The 20,642-nt window shown below is 34.8% G+C and overlaps 4 protein-coding genes across 6 annotated transcripts; 3 read left to right on the top strand and 1 right to left on the bottom strand.

The window, feature by feature from the left end:
- Window positions 1–53: 53 nt before the first annotated feature.
- LOC141841058 (signal peptidase complex subunit 1) lies at window positions 54–786 on the top strand. Its single transcript, XM_074729183.1, has 2 exons — window positions 54–135; window positions 317–786. Exon 2 carries the CDS (start codon window positions 317–319, stop codon window positions 602–604), a length of 288 nt encoding a protein of 95 aa, XP_074585284.1. The 5' UTR covers window positions 54–135; the 3' UTR covers window positions 605–786.
- Window positions 787–3,735: 2,949 nt separating this feature from the next.
- On the top strand, window positions 3,736–8,503 carry LOC141841365 (F-box/kelch-repeat protein At1g67480-like). 3 transcript variants are annotated; one of them, XM_074729525.1, is made up of 4 exons: window positions 3,736–3,819; window positions 5,503–5,559; window positions 5,634–6,503; window positions 7,666–8,503. In XM_074729525.1, exons 3-4 carry the CDS (start codon window positions 5,962–5,964, stop codon window positions 8,291–8,293), a joined length of 1,170 nt encoding a protein of 389 aa, XP_074585626.1. In that variant the 5' UTR covers window positions 3,736–3,819; window positions 5,503–5,559; window positions 5,634–5,961; the 3' UTR covers window positions 8,294–8,503. The 3 variants fall into 3 exon arrangements, with proteins under 3 accessions (XP_074585626.1, XP_074585627.1, XP_074585628.1); XM_074729526.1 differs by having other exon boundaries at window positions 3,740–3,819; window positions 5,497–5,559; XM_074729527.1 differs by having other exon boundaries at window positions 3,742–3,819; window positions 5,472–5,559.
- A 508-nt stretch (window positions 8,504–9,011) lies between these two features.
- Window positions 9,012–13,034, bottom strand: LOC141839495 (hydroxyproline O-galactosyltransferase GALT6-like). Its single transcript, XM_074727242.1, has 7 exons — window positions 11,982–13,034; window positions 11,585–11,814; window positions 11,214–11,501; window positions 11,015–11,143; window positions 10,734–10,907; window positions 10,475–10,582; window positions 9,012–9,556 (listed from the first exon to the last, which is right to left on the bottom strand). Exons 1-7 carry the CDS (start codon window positions 12,862–12,864, stop codon window positions 9,347–9,349), a joined length of 2,022 nt encoding a protein of 673 aa, XP_074583343.1. The 5' UTR covers window positions 12,865–13,034; the 3' UTR covers window positions 9,012–9,346.
- A 3,838-nt stretch (window positions 13,035–16,872) lies between these two features.
- On the top strand, window positions 16,873–19,644 carry LOC141837046 (uncharacterized; the record flags this gene model as incomplete). The annotated part of the gene is made up of 2 exons (XM_074724524.1): window positions 16,873–17,415; window positions 19,371–19,644. Coding segments are annotated over 2 exons (561 nt in total), but the record flags the coding sequence as incomplete, so codon positions are not given.
- Between the last annotated feature and the right edge of the window lie 998 nt (window positions 19,645–20,642).

The following is a 20,642-nucleotide window of genomic DNA, read 5'->3' as shown; positions in this document are numbered from 1 at the left end:
GTAACCTAAAAAGCCCATTAATGACGTCAACCTCTTTTCTACGCCGTCGAAGCCGCTCTCGTGAGATACGTTCCTCCAATCCCCTCGATCCGCACCTGCAGCTCTCTGTTTTCTGATCTCATCATCTTCTTCAAGGTTTGTTCATCTACTTCTCCGATCTGTAATCTTCGTCTTGTTTGCTCATGGTGATTCAAATTTGGAGGGTTCACGCCGAAGTTTGCTTGCGTTTTTTTGTTGATCTAGGGCTTCGCCTATGATGTCAATGGATGCTTCGTCTTGTTTCTTTGCTATTTATGTTTGTTTTACTTGTTTGTAGATGGATTGGCAAGGTCAGAAGCGCGCGGAGACCCTGATGCAGATCTTGCTTGTGGTTTTCGCGGTCGCCGCCTTGGGGATCGGGTACACCCTTGCCTCCTTTCAGACCATGATGCTTATCTACGCCGGTGGAGTCGTGCTCACCGCGCTGATCACCGTGCCCAATTGGCCCTTCTTCAACCGCCACCACTTGAAGTGGTTGGATCCCAGTGAAGCAGACAAGCATCCGAAGCCGCAGGTGAATGTTCCTACCACTACCAAGAAAAAATCTTCCAAGAACAAACAGTAGTATGTCATAAAGTACCAATTAGCTTGTTGTTGGGATCTTTGTTTTTCCTAGTTTGAGTGCAGATCCATGTTTGAGTACTTAAGACTTCAATTTTCAGGATATCAATCTCAAAGTATCTGTGTTGTCATAAATACATTTAGCTAATGTTTAACTGAAAGCTAAGAAGTCGAGTTCTTCATTAATTGAGCTATTCTGGCATTTCTCTTTTCTTTCCACATCATTATTTGACCATCCGAATCTCGTTACAGTATGAATTTTTTTTCCCTTTCTCTCAATGTTAGTTTTAGTTGCTTCATGCTATGTCATTCAACTTGTAAGTTGCTTCATTCTAAGTGACATCTGAAAGTGCCTGTACCAAATTGTTCAACTTTGTGCAGTGTTTAACATCATCTTCAGTTATTGTTTTCTTTAAACTTGGAATTATTGTTAGGATTTATAATTTTGCAGATAATGAACTACTGTTATAATCAGTAGAACATTATGAGAGAATTCTGATTGTGTTTGCATTATTACTCCTTAAAGTGAGAATAGCTTTACTTTCAGTTCACATAATGCATACAGCCCTAGTTGTTGGTTGGGCTGGTTCATAGGCTTCATATAAATTAACAGATTTTGATCCCTTTAACCTTGTTTTCGATCCAATTTAGAGACAAGGTATCTTTGTTATACCCTTTACGAGTCATGTAGGAATAAATCAACTCATGGGGTGGTTGGAGTAATTCAGAAGGAACCATAATGAATCCAGGTATAATTTATTAGTTCGTTTAGTATTACTAACCTAGTAAAATAGTTAAATTGAAATTCAATAGTCTATTTGATGTTAACTCAAATTTCATAATTATCTATAATATAATGTTTATGCATAATTATATATTATATTTTATTAGTCATTAAATACACAGAATATTTCACATGTTGTAGCATTATACAAAAATGCATCTTTCATGATTGACTATCTTGAACAATCTGTTGGAGAGATGTAAAATGAGTCTTAAGCAAACATTTTTCTTATAAGTATATTTTGTTCATTCATACATTGAGTTAATTAATCGGATCCTTAGCTCTTGCTTTGTTGATCTATGCTCCTCTCAATTTTAGTGAAAGAACTAGACTCTTTAGATTGTTAGATGGTAATTGTCTCTGAAATTGTCTGATAAAAAACCATTCAAATTTCTAACCACCTACAGTGTGGAATTTTAGCACCTACAATCATGTGCCAACTCCAAGCAGCTCATACCAATCCATATACCTAACCTAACTTGTAGATTGAAATCATCCAAAGTGCTTACACATGTAAAGAAACATGAAAATACATATAGCCTGGTTTTAAGTTTGTGTAGGAAAGAGTCTCTTCAAATGTAGTATTGTAAAAGTGCAAAAATGTTTTCCACCTTTACATAATTTGTAGTAATTATTATTATCATTAGATCATATTTGAGATTAGTTATGTGGATCTTATCATTCCATTGTCTTTGATAGACTATCACTAGTAGTAATATTCATAGATAAAATCATTTTGTACCTACATTAACTAATGTTTTCTATTGTCTCCCTCTAGCCTTTACATCTTCCACTCTCATTAATTCAACTCTTCTAACTATAACACATTCATACCATCTCTTAGACATCTCAAGTAAATCTAATTAATCTTGTTGTGACAGACCTTTCTAATTGTTTTTCCACATGTTTATCTTCTAATATTGAGACCAATTTATTCTGAATTGGATTTAAACTAGGGATTTCTTCTTTATCCAACTTGCCCTAATGCTGGAGTGGTTTTGAGAGAAACAAAAACACTCTACATGTCAGGTTTTTTCTTGTGCTGTGAATGAATGCGAGGGCAACCACAGAACATATCTTCACCTGAGGGATTCATCGTCGAGCATGGTTTTCCCAGCAGATCATTTGCCATTCTATATATATATATATATATATAATTATTAAAAAAATATAGGGGAGGAATAAATGGCGAGAGTAGCTGACAAAGCGATGACAGTGCGGGCAGATCTGCCACCGTGAAGAAGACAGGCACTGGATTGTTCCTGACATGTCTGGCGCAGATTTCTACAATATCTCTAACCCTTTGACGTTGCTTTGCTAAACGACAGGCAGAGTGGTCCTTGGACGCCAAGATTTTTTTACAGGATTTAATTATTAATCTCTATTAACAGAGATATATGAATTGAACGCCGATGAATAAATTTAATATTTAATTTAATCAAAATTTATTTATATTCATTTAATATAAATAAAATCAATTAAATAGATAGTTTATTAAATTAAATGAATAAATATATATATGTATTTGATTTATTAATATATTGAATAATATTTATGAATAATATAAATAATATTTTAAAATTCAAATCTATAAAAAAAATAAATTAAATTTAAATAATTTAAATATTATAAAATTTAACTTGATTCTTTTACAATCCTATCTAGTTATCTAGTGAAAAGTCGTGGATATAATTTGAGAATCAGATTCGTCCTCAACTTTAAAATGTCAAAGTCAGGTCTTGTTAAATTATCACATCATCATTAAAGAATATTTTATCCGATCGAAAGCTTTCAAAATGTTTCCATCTAAAGAAAAAGATGAGAGCGAAATCTAAAACGGTGCCTCTTGTTTTTATTATTAAAAGATCAAAATCATTTTAATATTATTTAATTAAATTTAACTACTTTTAATAAAATTAGAATAGTTTAATTAATATTTCATTTATTTTGATCGAATAATTTTAATTATAATTATTTGATAATTTTGAATATGTTGAAGAAATTTTAGCTAAATTTATAATAATAGTAGAATAAAGGTATTATTTTAAATATGGAGTGTCTTTTTAATATTTTTTTAAATAAAGTGTTTTTTATGATAATAAAAATAAAGGATATTTTTTAAATTATTATCTTGGAGGCATCAATTATTAGAGGTGCTATTTAATGCTATCTTGGAGACATCAATTGCGACTCTCCCCTCTTCTCTTCCCTTCTCCTCTCCTTTCTGCACTAGTAAACATTTATCCGCTACAATATTCTCTCTCCGATCCTTTCCCTACCCTCAAGTAAACATTTCGTGTTTACTATCCAACCCTATTTAAAAGGCCTCCTGCCTCTCTGGATCACTTCCCCCTTCCTACTCGTAGCCTCCATCGACATCGGCGTCTTCTTCCGCATCATCCGATACGTTCCAAGATCTATACCCAATTTTTTTGGTAAATTTTCTCATCTCAATCCTTCACGCAGATACAGATCTGAGCTATGTTTTTTTTTTGTTTGGTATTTAGCAATGATTTTTCGTTGTCCTTTGCTTTCTTCTTCTTTTCTTGGACGCGTTCGATTGCATTTCGTTTTTTTTTCTTTTTCTTGTAAGCTAATCTAGTCTCTTTTGGTTGCACGTAATAGGTTTCGGAATTGATTTCTTTTCTTCTTTCTGTTGATCTTTTTTTCCCCCTTCGCCAAAGTTAGATCTATTCTGCAAATGATGATTTGGGATCTGCAGGGAACTATTCTTATAAAAAAAACAAAATTTACCGGCTCGATTTTAGCAAGAAGCAGGAAAAAAATTTGTTCCGTTCAGTTGTGATCTGTTTAGTGCGATTGCTATCATCGTGCTGAGAAATTAGGTGTTAGTTCTTTTTTCTCTTAGATTATGCTCTATGGTGATTACATTGTGTTATATGTGAAACAAGGCTCGTTGCACCAACTATCCCGAATCCTATATTCCAGATCTGTTAATTTGAAAACTCAGGAAAAACAAACGGATGCCCCTCTTCCAAAAGTCTTTCAAAATACCCGTGTGCTAAATAAAATCTAAACTGAAATGATAAGTTTTTCTGGGTTGTTGATAAAAAATATTCTAAAAGTATTTAAATTTACACAAATACTATTTCACTAAATTTATATTTTTTTATTTTTAATATTTGTCCATAAAAAGTTGAAAATATCCATTTGGATTAACCGGACAGAACTATAACTTAACAGGTTCACTGGAAACTATTCAAACTTTCTCTGCTGTGGACAAAAACATCCAAAAAGTACTTGAATTTACAAACAAGTGTTATTGCTGTCAGTTGTCTATTTCACTATAGTTTTGAAATTACGGAGTTTGGATAAAGGGAACAAAGCTAAAACTAAATGAGTTTACTAAAATTGTTCAGGTTCTCTAGATTGTGTAGAAACACAAAGATACATGTATATGCTCCCAAGTATTATTGAACTTACATGTTTTATCCCTATATTTGTCTAAGAAATTAAATGATTATTAAGTTTAAACAATGCGAATAGATTAGAATCTGATAATTGAACAAATTTTATCAGTGTCACATAAACTTCAATCTAGGATAAAAAAAACATCAAAAATAAGTTAACCCTTCAACTTTGGCATTGCAATAGAGCTCGTTGAAGTTGTAAATGAAGGAATTAGGTAGTGGATGGTCGGTGTGGGTCTGTGGTAGTTGTGGTAAAGCAAATGGTAAAGCCCAAGAGATTTAATTTGTGCAAAAATAAACAAATAAATAGCAGATAATAAATGGTAAAGCTCAAGAGACTCCTTTTTTCTTAAGAGGGTGTAAATTAAACATGTAGTGAGCCACACACTCGGCACTTGGAACCATTTTGAATCCAACAATAAGCACAATCCAAGCCTCACCCCATTTTTGTAGTGACCTGAAAACAAAATGTTGGAATTGAATAGAGGATGTGAAAATTTTCTAATGTGATGTCTTCATCTTTGGAGAGTAAATAGTGAGGCTTTTGCAATTTATTTGATCTTCCAAATCTCTCTATATATATGATTATGCAAAATTTATAATGAGTATGTTGAGTGTTTTGCATCACTGGATCTTTGTCCTGATTTTTTTTGTAGTATGTTGAGTATGTTGATTTTTAAGCTGCAGTTGATTCAAAATGGATCTTACGGCTGGTTGACATCTTTGAAAGTTTTGTACCCACTGGTATTCTCTCTCTCTCTCTCTGTTTTATGTGTGTGATTCTGTACTACTATTTTACTTTCGCTAATATTTTGTAGATTTTGGTATAATGTTTTTGGGAGAAACCAAGAATTACAGTGAACTAGAGCAGACGTTAATCCAGAAGAACTTTTCTGGGAGCAGCAACTGTGGAATGGCCTTCAAAACAACCATAAGAAAACAGAAAACACCCTTGGGATTTGCACCTGTGCTGTTTGAATCATTGCCTTCTTTCGTACCTTGGTCTCTTAAGATACCTATGAATGATGGATATCACGAATCTTTCTCTTTAGGCTACTGCTTCTTATAACATTATTTGTTGTTACTCTGACTTGCTCAAAGGATTTGTTTTGAGTCTGGATGTTCATCAATTATAGCATTATTTAAATGCTCAGTTTAGCAATGCCTGGGTTCCTTGGTGCTCAAAAAAGGCTTGTGGATGCAGAGGTGCATCTGAATGTTTCAATTCAATCTAATCTGGCAACTCAAAAGTTTTCAGCTGGGTTTTCCTTGCAAGCACAGCAGGATCCCTATTGTCCAATCATACCTGGATTGCCTGACGATGTGGCCAAGTTCTGTCTTGTTCTTCTTCCCCGGAAACATCTCCCTGTTATAGGTGCTGTTTGCAAGAGATGGAGATCTTTTATTAAAAGCAAGGAGTTTCTTGTTATAAGAAAGGAGGCTGGGAAGATCGAGGAATGGTTGTATATCTTAACTGGTGATCTTGATGGCACTGGGAACCATTGGGAAGTATTGGCTGGCTTAGGGGATAACAGCAAGGTGCTTCCTCCAATGCCTGGTTCTAAAAAAGCTGGGTTTGGAGTTGCTGTCATTGATGCTTATCTGTTTGTTATAGCTGGCTACTCAGTTGATATAGGGAAGGAGTGTGTTTCAAATGATGTTTATCAGTATGATTCTCGGCTTAATAGGTATCTCTCACTCTCCTCCATCATATTACATGCCTAGTTTGTCCTTGTAGCCTGCATTGTATTGTTGAGTGTATGAATGAATGGTGATTATAACTTAATTTGAACTGCCTCTTAGTTTTACTCATGAGATGCTGAAATTTCCATAATATTCCTTCTATAAATTGACACATTCTACCAAAAAATTTGTTTTTCATTTTTTGCTGTATTGAGTTTGCTTTCATTCTTGTCGCTCTCCTGTTCTACTCTTTGTATCAAAATCTTGTTCAATCATAAATTCACCATGCGTTCAAGAACAAAAACTTGAAATGTGAGGATGGTGTACTCTTAAAACTAATCACAGTAGCGAGCTTGAAGATGGCTAACATAGATTTTTTTCTATCCTTTTATTTCCCTTGTCTAATGGCCTCTAATTTAGCAAGAACTTTAACATGGTTAAACAATGATAGTATAACTTTTTGTTGGTTTTGTTTCTCTAGGAAAAGAAACTCAAATTTTGTTTTCTCTATTCAGCTGTATGCCTTCTCTAGGAAAAGAACTCCTTTTTCGGAATCATTTTAGTCATGCTAAGCAGATCTGTGTCATTGCTATTGTTGTTAGCTGCCCATTCAGTTTTTCTTTCACCTCGATTGATTAATTGCCAAGCAATTTCAGATCTGAAGTGAAATGCCTACTATATAAGCAATCACGTCGATTGATTAATTGCCAAGCAATTTCACAGCTTAAATTAATGTAGAATTTCAACTTATGTAGCGGTTTTTCCAAGTTAAGAGATAGAAAAGATTCGTTCGAAATTTCTTTGTTAGTAATGTGCTTTTGCATGGTGATTATATCTTGTTCTTTTATCTGTACTTCATTGTCAAGCGCATCAAAGAATATGATAGCTAAAAGATAAAAAATTAATTGCTTAAAAGAGAAAAGCAACTCAACATTTATATAGTTGACATAAAGTTTCTCAAAGTCAAATCAAGCTTACTAGATTTAATAGAGCCCTCTCAAGTTGACATGCTGTGTAACAGATTGATTACCAATTTGATGTAATTGAGCAATGAATATATCATGACACTTTGTTTATCATGATTAATTCATTGATTCATTCAATACTGCTCGACTGCACATTATCTGTCCACAAATATTAATCTAAGGAAGCTTTTCTTTTTTGCAGATGGAGCACAATGGCCAAGATGAATATTGCTCGTTGTGACTTTGCCTGTGCCGAGCTTGATGGTTATATATATGTTGTAGGTGGAATTGATTCCTATGGTGATTGTTTATCAAGTGTCGAAGTGTATGACCCAAACATAAATAAGTGGACCTTAATCGAAAGTCTTCGTTGTCCAAGGTGGGGTTGCTTTGCTTGCAGCTTTGAAGACAAACTTTATGTCATGGGTGGCCGATCTAGCTTCACAATTGGTAATACCAGGTTTGTGAATGTGTATCATCCAGAAAGCCACTCATGGAATGAGATGAGAAGTGGATGTGTTATGGTCACTGCACATGCTGTGCTCGACAAGAAGCTGTTCTGTATCGAGTGGAAGAACCAGAGAAAGTTAGCAATATTTAATCCGGTCGATAGTTCTTGGAATAAAGTTCCAGTGCCTGTTACTGGTAGCTCATCCATAGCATTCCGCTTTGGGATATTTAACCGCAAGCTGTTACTTTTTGCGCTCGAAGAAACATCTGGATATCAAACACTGCTCTATGATCCTGATGCTCCAGTAGGATCTGAATGGCAGACTTCTTCACTGAAGCCCTCTGGCTTGTGCCTGTGCAGTGTGACAATCAAGGCATGAAGGTTCCTTATGTAGGTCGGTTTATCGTCGTCGTCTTCGTTAGGTTGGCTTTAGTGTTGTTGTCATCTTCGTTATGTTGGCTTTAGGCTGCTAAAGCCTTTTGGCTTCTGAATTGTATTTGTGATGAAATGTCTCTGATCCTATTTGAGTTCAGTTATATTCACTCCCAAAAATGTGACTGCATAATATTAAACTTTACGTTTGCTTCAATATTAAACTTTATTTATCTATCAAACACTACTTTTTGCAGATCATTGGATGAGTAAACTAGTGGTATTGATCTATAATCAGTTCCTATTGATACTGCTCAGAACTCTAAGTGGGTTAGTTCGATCATTTTTTTTTTTTCAGGATCAAGAATTTGGAGACATCAGGTCGAGATATATCTCATATCTATTTGTCAGATAATAGATCATTTTAACTTCCGATAAGGATGGCACATATACACATTGTTCTTGTGTTGTGCAAGACTAGTATTATATACAAGACAAAAGAACAGATAAAAGAACGCGTTAAATTTATAAAATTTGATGGCACATATACCTTTTCTTTCTGCTCTTTGATGCAGTCTTTTCCCTCCATTTCATCAACCCTAGAATTGATTTGGCATCTATGGGGTCTGGGAGGGTTACAAGTGATCCAAATAGGCTCCTGAAGAACAGGAAAGAGTAAAACCCAACGATCAGTTAAAAGTAATAATTTTGCATTGACCAACTCGTTTAAATAAATTCTCAGGATGAGATTTCCAATGTGTATTACATTAAATTACATTCTACGTAGCTCATCGTAGAGACACCTACCAAAACATCAGAATGTACACAGAATGGGTAAAAGTAAAAGCTCATTCCGAGTCCAGTCCCCACCCTTCTTCCCAAATCAACCCAAAGAACGAAATAATAAATGAATCTGGTAAGGGATGCTTGCACTAAATCATCCCTTGAAGTACCGTACGCATGATTGTCCAGGATTGGAGATGGCTCGAGCCTCTGCTTTGTTGTAACTTGCAAAATTGGCCTCTGAGCTGGTGGTGAAGGTTGCTTGCACAGATTATCGTCATCTCATGTCGCAACATTGAGGTTTTCCTGCCTTGAGTTTCTCCCACATGCACATCATTTGCCTAGGAGACTGGTAATGAGCAGTGTAGTAATCGTTAATGCAACCGAACTGGCAAAATTTGACGTTGTGGACATACTCCACGGGCTTCTTAGTAATGTTGAACTTCTCCACCCACATGCCCATGCTCACGTCTTCCATCTTGAATAACTGCACGAGTAAACAAGTTACGACAATGTCTCAGATGCAAGAAAAAATAGCTGCAGTATCCTAAAACTTGGACCAGTGATCCTTAGAAGGTCTATCATTTTTCAGGCATATTTACTTGCATAGTCTAAGCTATAACTAAAGCTTTTGCTAACTGATAAAATGCAGTCTGCAAAAGTTAGGGATATTTTACATTTTCAAAGAAATGAGTTCAAGTGGCACTTTTAAAATGAAAATGTGTATGCTGTTTTTTTTTAAAAATGAAAACCACAAAAAAATAATTGTTGTTCAATGTTCAAGAGTAAGAGTATATTACTTTGGAACAGTGTTATTGTCGAGTATCAAGAAAAGTGTGAATGACATTAGGCATTTTGTATGTTGTGAGATACAATCCAATGGATTATAAATAAAATAGAGAATTCTGATAGAAACTATAATATGGATCCTAATGTGAATTACAAGTGACTCCAGGTACTACATATCCACCAGAGGAACATTAACAAAGTCACGATGTCAATCTGAAACAGGAGAACTTGTCTATGTGTCATACATGATGTGTATATTAACTGTTAGTCTTCTCTTGGACTACTGCTTATGTGCTGCTAAGCTGACTTGTATGGTCAATGTGCCATGTGAACTACAGCTGGCTACTCCAAAGGTTCTTGAATCCTTCGGCTTTCTTCTTAATCCAATCTCCAAATTTTCAATTTAATAATGAGTTAAGCTTCCTAGGGGAACTAACCACTTGGTAGTCCATGAGGCATATTAATAAGTCAGCTTAATAAACATGGCCCTAATTGATGATTTAAGAATTCATTTAACAGTGTGGCAGGGAGACGTTTGTATAAAAATGTAATTAGAATAGATTTGTTACAAATTGAAGTATTGAACTGATCTGTTCAAATCAAGATAGGAGCTTACTCTCAGTGTATGATTTTCAAACTCTGAAACAACATAATTTGCAATATCAGAAGATATGACATAGCCCGGACCATTAGCATAATGTGGGTAGTTCTCCTCCGGCCATTCCTGAAAGGAAGAAATTTGATGTTTGCACATGGTTTTTCAAACCTTGAGAAATATAATAAATAGCACATTCCTCCTCTTGCCATAAAGCATCTGGAGGCTTGTTTAGGAGCTTGCAAATTCTAATTTCCATAGAAATGAAACATGAGCATACCTCATATGTCACAGCCCATTTCCCAAAGCGCAGAGGCTTGTGGTAATAATTAATATTCCCTATGTAAAGACTTCTATCGGATGGGATTTTATTCACTTCCTTGAGTACTGAGTCAAGCCTCACAAATGTGTCATCATCGCATTTCATAATATATTTAGCGGATATTGTTCGAACCTATTTTTGCAGAGGACAAAAGAAGTATAATTATCACCAACAAATTTACAATTATGATTAAAGCTCCAGCAATTAATTTTAACATCCAATAGGCAGGTTTTACTTACCCCATACTCACAGATAGCAACAGTCTTCAAAACAACAAGATCATAACTGTCCATGTAAGGTACTATAACAATATCCCCAAAGAATTCCACTTCCAGTTTTAATTGCATGTTCACCTCGTTTCTTCCATTCTGTCCAGAAAATGTGTCAGAAGATGATAACCTAAAATAACTGAATTTAACAAGCAACTACAAAAATTACCAGCGCCACAAAGAACCTTGCCACCACATTTGATGATCCAGTTAATGCAGACATCCATGATTTTCTGACTGCCATACGTTCTGCAAAATGGTTTCCTGCAGAAAGTATGCCGATGAAAAGTTCAATAGGCTCATCAGCAAGTGGAGGAGCCTGCCACTGAGCAGACATCTCCAGTTCCCTTTTCAGGGAAAAACTAGGATGCCTAGCAGGCAATGAAACAGCATATATTGACTCAATGTCGAGATCTCCATTCAATGACAGGCCGGTGGCATCTTCAAGGGCGAAACTCTGTAGGAAAAATCAAAACTTTAAAAATAGAACTTATAGCAAGTCAAATTGAAGTTAGAGAGAAAGATTTAAGCTAAACTCACAGTGCGGTATGGAAAGGATGCTACATGCCTCCCACCAACATGAATATGATAACCCTCTAAACCAGCAGTTAATGTTAAAACAAACAATTTGTCTTCCACAAATGGATATGGCCAATCAAAAGAGATTTTCGCCGGAGCAATTAATCTCTTAAACCACCATGACTTCTTTGTCTCTTCCACCAGGGTATCTTCATCTCGAGTCCACCCTTCACACTTAATCAGACCATCAACTGTAACATTTGACAATCCAAATCAGATAAAGAATGAAAATATCATATGCACATTGAAGATTTATTTTTTAGCATAAAAACAATTTAGAAACTAGTCTAAAATTCCTAATAGAATTCACAAATGGGATTTGAATATTTAGGCCAACGAGTATCCTTAATGTCCATACCTGTCTCCTCGCTGGACTTGGACTTCCAGCCCTCACATCGCTGAGCAGACCCCCACTGCATGCGGTAGCAGGAGTTCAGCTCCATCACTGGCTTGCCGCTCCAATCTCCCTTTAACCGGGGGTTAAAGTGGAGAATCCTTGGAGGGTCTTCGCCATCCACAGCTTTAAGCCCCTTTAGCTCCATCATGAACTGAGAAACCATCGGGGCCTGCTCCGAGTCCTTCAGAACCGATATCTTTGGATCATAGTCGGGGTGTGCCCTGCGTGGCCTCGCCACCAGAGTGATATGGGACCCCAACGTCAGCCCACAAGGAAGCACCGTCAATCTCCCTCGCTCCTGAAACTCCGCTCCGGACAACATGATCGAGTTCGGGCAGTTCTCTTCCACCCGAATCTCCTGTGTTGGAGCCGCAGCAGACGGCGCCGGAGAAGCCTTGAGGTCTTCAAAAACCCTCCGCCCCACCTCCCACGCATCCCACGCCGACTTGTGGAGATCCGAAAAGGCTCCGTTACTGCTCGAGTTGAGCTCCAACTGCGCCAAACCGGAGACGATCAGCGATCGCCGGCGCAGCGTCTCGGGCGGCGAGCGGTGTGGGATAGGAGCTGCAGCGGCAACTTCCGGACGATAAGGGAATAAAAAGGGACGAACTGGGGCATAGATCGCTTGGGTGTCCTCCTCGCTTTGCAGGGAGACTCGACGGGCCACCGGGTCGCCACCGAGGAGGCCGCCCGCGGCGTCAAGCGGCGTGAAGCCGTGGGATACGAAGGGGAACTCACACAGGAGGAGGAAAGAGAGGTAGAGTAGCCCGAGAAGAAGGAGGAAGTGCAGGAACCTCTTCCGAGTAAACGGATTAAAGGACAGCTCCAGCTTCGACCGCCTCATCGTCGCACCTACCGATCCTCCACTGATCCGCCAGCCAGGGAGGCGATCAAATCGGCGTAAGAAGCGAGGAACTCGCCGGCAACCGTAACCCTAGAAATGGCAGCGATGCCGACGAGGAGCCGAAGGAAGCGGAGCCGAGAGCAAAAGGAAATAGCCGTTTGAGGAGAGGTCGTGCCGTGGGCTGGAGGTTGCAGTATTAAATTTCCAATTTGGGAACGCGATGAATTAATCACTCGACGGTTTTATTTCGGCGTGGGTCCCGCAGCACTTCGCTAGCAGAGAGATTTCAAACCGCGTTTGGTTTCGTGGAAACGGCAGCGAGGAAGGAGGTTCGGCGCCGGCGTCGAGTCAACGAAATGAAATCCCTTCCATGTTGCCGTTGCAAATACAAAGTTTTTATTTTATTTTTAAAAAATGCACCTATTTAATTTCTTTAATATCTAAAAAATAAAATAAACTTTATAAACTCTAAGCCTATTTATTTATGTTTATTTTTGAGATAAAAATTAAAAAATATCAGAATAATTTTGATAAGTTTTAAAAAATATTTTAATATATTAGTATTCTATGTGAAATAATTTTATTCTAGTTTTGACATAATAGTGTTATAATACAAATATTTTTCCGATAAAAATAGAATAATCCTTTTTTTAAAAAAAATGAGTCCTTTAAATTGTTACCCTTTTATTTTAAATTTTATATATCATCTCCAAACACTTTTAATTATTGAAAAATAAATACATCTGTGCTTTTGATTTATCTGATAAATCAAAGTAAACATCCCCTATTTCTAAAATTAATAGGATGAAATTCGACACTTGAATTATAGAAAAAAAATGTATTCTAGTAAGATGTTCTCTAAATTGCTCCCCTTAAAAAATAATTATAAAAATAATACTTAGAGGGTGTTTGATTGGGAATTATCATTACCGCTACATCAGCAAATGATTATAATCCAGAAATATGATTACTTTAATAGTCTAAGATTTTCTATAATTCAAAATGTTAATAAATTTTTTTATGATTATCTTTTAATTTTAAAACCGAGCTAATTGAAATATACCATAAAACTTAATTGAAATTGAATTGATTAATTTAATAAATTTTAATTTAAATACTTATAAATTTAAATGAGATAATTTATTTTAAATTTAAAAAATAAAATTTAATGAATTATATTTATTAATTTAATAAATTATTTTATTAAAATAATTATTTTAATAAATTATTTTATTAATGTATATATTTATTTTAAATTTTAAAAAATAAAATTAACGAATTATATTTATTGATTTAATGAATTATTTTATTAAAATAATTAATTTAATAAATTATTTTATTAAAATATATATACACTTATTTTAAATTTTAAAAAATTATAAATAAATTATATTTATTTTTATATATATTATCATCATTAATATTATTAATAGTATTATTATTAAATCATAGATAATATAATAAATTAATTATATTTTATTTTATAAATAATTAAATTAAATTAAATAATATTAAGTTATATTTTATACTTTATAATTTTAACTATATAATTATTAAATAATAAATAATTTGAACCAAATAGTCTTTGGATTAAATGCATGCATTAGCGTCTTTGACCATCGAAGCCTATCGGCGCCAGATTTGAATACATTAAAGTCATTTTGTAAGTTTGACCCTTTCAATTCAGTTGACCACCCTTGTGAACCGAGTGAACCGCGAACTGTTGATTTAGTTTTCCACAAATAGATCGAATCGAATGGACTAACTGGATTGCGTGGATCTATTCGGCGGACATTTTCAGTCACTTGGAAGCTTCTAGATCAAGTCAAATTGTGGTAGTTAGTCTGGTTGCTCGTTTGACTCATACACGGATTTGCCACGGCATTGCTTCTGACCATAAAAAAAAAAGGAGGATAATCCCAGTAGCCACATCTCATATTTGATCAGTTCTCCTAATTATGTTTACCGACCACTAGGGTAAATCGGGAAGCGCATACGGCGGCCAATGCGATGCCACCGTCATCCTTTGATTGCGTTTCTCATTTGGAGGAAAATTTCTACAAATACGTCGTAGCTGGGGATCAAATCGCGTCGCTTCCGGCCGTTCGCAACCCAAATATCCTACCGTTGCACCATTGCCCCGGGCCCGATTGACACATCCAATCCACGCAAAGGGAGGAGGATGAATTATCAGTCCCTTCATCATATTTGTCATACTCTTAATTATGTGTTATGCTTCTTATATAATTTTCATTTTTGTTTTTTAAATAGAAGGCTCCTTTTATTGATTGTCGTTAAATTATATATATATATATAATAAAAAACTTAAAATAATACTTGTCCTATTTTTTCCAGTAAAAATACTTATTCAAACTGTTCTAAATTGCTCACGCTTTTTAAATAATATATCTTTAAAATTGAGCACCGTTGGATAAATAACAATATTAGATTAATTATTTATAATATTATATATCTTTATTCACTGTTTACCGAAGTTAAATTGAAGAACCAAAGGAATAAAAAGATGTAAAAGATAAAAAAGAAATTGATGCAGCCGGATAAATATGAAAGTACTCGTATCAGACGACCCTAACAACTTTAAAATGAGGATTATATATATTTCAGTAAATATCTGAAATTATATTTTTTGTTTAAAGCATGATGTATTGTATTACATAATAATATATTTATTAAATCATCATTATTTTTTATGAAGGATAAATATATATCATCAATAAATCATCATATCCTTAAATATTGAATAGTTGGATTTTATATTATTGCCAATTTTTTTCAGCATATACTATCAAATCATTATTCATTAGTACTCCTTTAGTCACAAGTATACTAAACTATTAAAAGGTTCATTTTATAAATAATCAGATTGCATATTTTCATTTTACCCTAGTATTTTTGAGTTAATATAAATACCCAAACAGTTAGCAGCTGAGCAAAATAAATAGAATAGAATAGTTCGCTAGGCTGCTAATTGTATTTGTATTTGCTACTTAAATATTTAATCAATTTTTATATAAATATTTAATTACATATTCAATTCTTATAGTAATAACATAAGTGTATTATTCATTTGTGTCACTATTTTTAGTAATTTTTGGGTCTAAGATTTAAGGGTATTTCTATAAGATTTTGGATTTATTTAATTGTTTTGAAATACTTTTTATTGATTAATAATATTTACCCATTTGTTTTTATAATTCAATTTTTAATTTTGATATTTATTTGTCGAATTAATAAAATTTAGAGATTATTTTCAATAGTTCCATTACTTCCCGAGAAAGGAATAGATTACACTTCCTTGGGAAACAAAGATTACACTTCCTTGGCATCCATTTGTTATTCTCTCCTCAGAAATAAACAAGGACAAATATTTCTTGCATTTAAAGTTCCTTGTTTTCTTGCATATTTCTCATGCAGATTTGTCTGCACTAAAAAACAAATGCCCAACTGGCAAAGAACTAGCTCCTTTCGATCGATCGATATTGTGCACCATTCAAAGTTTTGTCCACAATCATTTGCCATTATCAACTGTCGAGGCATTGTGTACTTACTTATATCATCCAGCACTGAGAAAGTAGGACAATGATTGTGCAGGGATTTTTTTAAAAAAATCAAAACAACATTTTATTTCAAAAATATTTTTTTAATAACTTTGGCTAAAGCTACTTATTACAACAGGATTAAGATGAATTTAGAATAATTTTAATATAATAGTACTTTATGGGTGTAATAATAACTTTAATCAAGTAGGTATGATACTATAACACTACTGAAATAAAGATATTTTTGGATTAAAAAAATGAGAATTATTTTGGTGTCTTTTTAATTTTATGTTCTCTCTTTATTTTTTCAATTTTAATCGTCAAATTTAGTTTTATATATGTTTAATAAATTACAATCTTAAATTTTATTTATATTTTTTTATTTAAATAAAAAATAATTTATAAATTTTTTCTTATATTAATTTCTTCCCTCCGTTCCCAATTTCGTCGTTCTCCTTCGGCACCGCCATGTCTTCCACCCTCCTCCTCCTCCCTCCTCCTCCTCCTCTTTCTCCACCTCCCTCTCCTCCCCTCCTCCTCCCTCACCGAGGCGGCGGAAGCCCAATCGACGGCCTCGACGTTCAACAGCTCCACCATCTACGACATCCTCCAGGAGTACAGCCTCCCGGTGGGGATCTTCCCCGACACCGTCAAGTCCTTCTCCGTCTCCTCCAACGGATACTTCGTCGTCGAACTCTACGGCGAGTGCTACGTCGACTTGGAGTACGTGGTCTTCTACGCCCCGCGCGTGTCCGGCTTCCTCGGCTACGGCTCCGTCTCCAACCTCGAGGGCGTCCAGATCCGGAACTACCTCGTCTGGTACGACGTTAGCTCCATCAAGGTCAGCCTCCCCTACTCCGATTTCGTCTACATCCAGTTCGGCTGGGTCACTCGCAAGCTCGGCATCGAGCAGTTCAAGCACATACACTCTTGCAGAGAGGGTGTCTCTCTATTTCAGCGCGCCAAGAAAGTTGTCCGTTCAGCGTTCGAGGTAATGCCTCTTTGTAGTTTGTGCGTTTATGATAAGTAGATAATTTTAGTGTAGACCATGGCATGAGTTGGGAATGAAGAAGGCCACTTTACTAAAGAGCTCGGGTAATGATCTGCGGGGCTTGATTGTCTTAGGTTGAACTAGTTTTTGGTTTGTTTAATCAAACAACATGATACTTGACCTTATAGAAATGGTTGAGCGTTGGTGGTTGTGAAAGCCTCCTTCCAGCTGTTTGTTATTGGAGTCAAGTTGTAGGTCTCATGGCATATGTGAGCTCCTCCGTGAAGCTCACCACGTCGTCGTCTTCAAGCATGATGCTACAATTAGGGGCAACTTGGTCTACGCCGTTGCCACTGATTCCGACTGCCTAGAGGTTATTTCTAGAGATTGAGGCTGTGGATAGTTCCATGGTCACTAAATCTGTTCATGTCTCAATCCAATGGGATCTATAGGCAATGTCTCTCCCCTGATGGGGTTTATCTAGTTTGGCAGAGGAGGTTTATCTAGCTTGTCGCCTTGGCCACAACATGAAGAGGAAGACAGTCTCTAGGATTTTTCTTTGAATTAATCTGACCCAGTAACTATCTTCTCATTCAGCAGATGATGTAGTTAGAGAGATTGATATAATGTCATCGTCTCAACAACAACAGTTGGATGGATACCAAATGGATGATAGATATGACACTAAAACCTAAATGTTGTGATAGATTCGAAAAATTTTAAAGGCTGTGATAGGTATGAACAATATAAATTTTATGATAAATTTATTAATTAACCCTTTATGTTTACATCTATGATGAGAAATTTTGTTATCAATTAAATAATTGAAATATATTTTCTTCTTTCATTTCAGAGTATTGTTGTACCTCAACTGTGACCGAGTAATATAAAAGAGAGAACCTGCATGCAAATAAATGATTCCTTAAGTAACTTTGTCAGCTAGTTCTTATCATTATTTGTGCTACTTTTTATGAAATTTGAAAGTGTCGGCATTCAATTCTTCTTTGACTTAATACATTTTAATAGTTTTTCACTGGTTGTAGATGAGCATTCTAAACTGTAATATTATACAAGACTATTGCCTTCAAATGTTTATTTGGTGTTTAAAAATATTTATCCAATACCTCACGAATAAGGAAATAACTACTAAATTTTCTTCCTAAAAACATTCAAAGGAGAAATAATTGACCTTAGTTTTGCTCTTGATGTAGCTTTACATAGTGTCAATTATTAGAGATTCATGTAGCCAACCGTAAATACTCGTGACTTCCAACTTCTTGTTGTTTTAAAAGTTTCATGTTTGTGCCCTCCTTATCATATTCATATGCCACAAACCATATTTTTGTCATGTGGAAGGTTGTTGCTTGTTGATTAAGATAAATTTCCGTAGACAACTTTGGAATGAGTAAGTAGCCCAATGGTTGGTCCCCATCAAAGGAACAGTCCTTGTAGACAAAACTCACTTCTCTCAAGTGACAAGGATTAGCCATTCACGTTTGTTAAATACATTTCTGGCACCTACAATATTCTCCTGCATTATTTGCGAGGCATTCCTCACATGTGAAATTTTGTTACTTGAATGCAAAATGTTTCATAATTCAAATCCATTGATGGCACGCATGTACTAATCTTTGTCAATTGTACTCCTACATAGTCAACGAAAGAACATGATTTTATTTACGTGAACAAAAATAAAAAGATTGTCAAAACCACTGCTGTTGATTAGCTGTTTTGATTTGCCAAATACCATTACAAAAGTTCTGATTAAATAGATGTCAATGATTATCGCTCTATCACCGATAAGCTAGTCATGCACGAGAACTTTAGGATAAACGACAATGGAGATTCACATTATTATACTGTTCCTCATGTAGTATTTGAGTTTCACTTATTGGTTTTGCTTAATTGACAAGTTGATCTATTTTGTGTGTGTGTGTTTTTTTTTAAATATGCAGCTCCTAGAACTCATTTGACAGTAGCCAATATCACGCCCATCAAGGAATCGTATTAGTCCCCGAAATAATGGTATGTAAATGTTGATTTACTCTATCTCTACCTCCTGTTGGATCACTAGAAACACTTGGAGCCTGTGTTAATTTTGTAGAACGTGTTACTATGCATCTCCCTATAGTAAACAGAGTAAGACTGCAAATTCTGGGATGCTTCTATTAGATTTCTGTGTCTGGGATTGAAGGATGTTTAAGATTATAGTTGATCTGTTGGTTGTGATGTGAAGTTCTGTTCGATGTTAGTTTAAGTAAATTTGGTTATTTTAGTTGGAAAAGAAATTAAAATGGTGAAATCAACTTTCATCTAGTTTGTAGATTAGGGTTTAGTGGGATTGTCAGTGGTGAAGTCCCAACAAAAGCAAAGTCATCTGGTGGGGTACATTTTTATACTCTATAGTCTTGCATCACATCCATTCTCTGTTTCTTTTGTCGCGTGCAATAATTGATTCAATCATGCAATGAGTTAGTGAAAGGTTTTTTCCCCGTACAAATAAATATAAATCTACGCAAAAATAAAAAGGACGTTCTTTATTTCCAAATAGGGACGTCCTTTGTTATGGAAGAGGTACTTCTATCTCACTGTTCTACTATATACATTTATCTAAATATACTCTAGTATTATTTTATACTATTTAATATTATTATCTTTCATCTTATTTTTGAATAGATTGATACGTTATAGTAGTTACGATTTCATAGTTATTACAACAAGTCATATTTAATGTTCAAAAATATTCATGTTAGTAATATTGTTACGGTTTTGTAAAAATTGTTATAATGTAGTTGAATATGAATTGAATCTATGTTATAGTTTTAGTAATTATAAAATCAGAGTTATTACAACGTTGTTGTGAATATTTTTGAACATGTTGAGTATATGTTATAATAGTTACGAAATCGTAGCTGTTACAATATGAATATTTTTAAATGTTAAGTATGTCGGATGCGTTGTAGTAGTTACGAAACTGTAGTAATTATAATGCGTCTAATTGATTCAGAAATTAGTATTTAGAATTTAAGATTTAGACAGTAGTAGTATAGAATAAAATACTGATAGATCATTTGAGTAAATATACATGATAAAATAATAAAATGAAACGGATCTTTTTGATAAAAAAATCAAAAACCTCTCCTTACTGGGAAATGAAAGAACATTCTTTTGATTTTTGTCCAATAAATATTCATACTTAGAAATCAGTTGCAATAATTTTAATTTTC

The sequence above is a fragment of the Curcuma longa genome, chromosome 11, assembly GCF_044706935.1.
Source record: "Curcuma longa cultivar G26 ecotype Majalengka, Jawa Barat chromosome 11, ITB_CL_G26_1.1, whole genome shotgun sequence".
In the NCBI taxonomy this organism is placed as follows: Eukaryota; Viridiplantae; Streptophyta; class Magnoliopsida; order Zingiberales; family Zingiberaceae; genus Curcuma; species Curcuma longa.
Note: the sequence above shows the minus strand (reverse complement) of the source record. Positions and strands in the feature narration are given on the sequence as shown.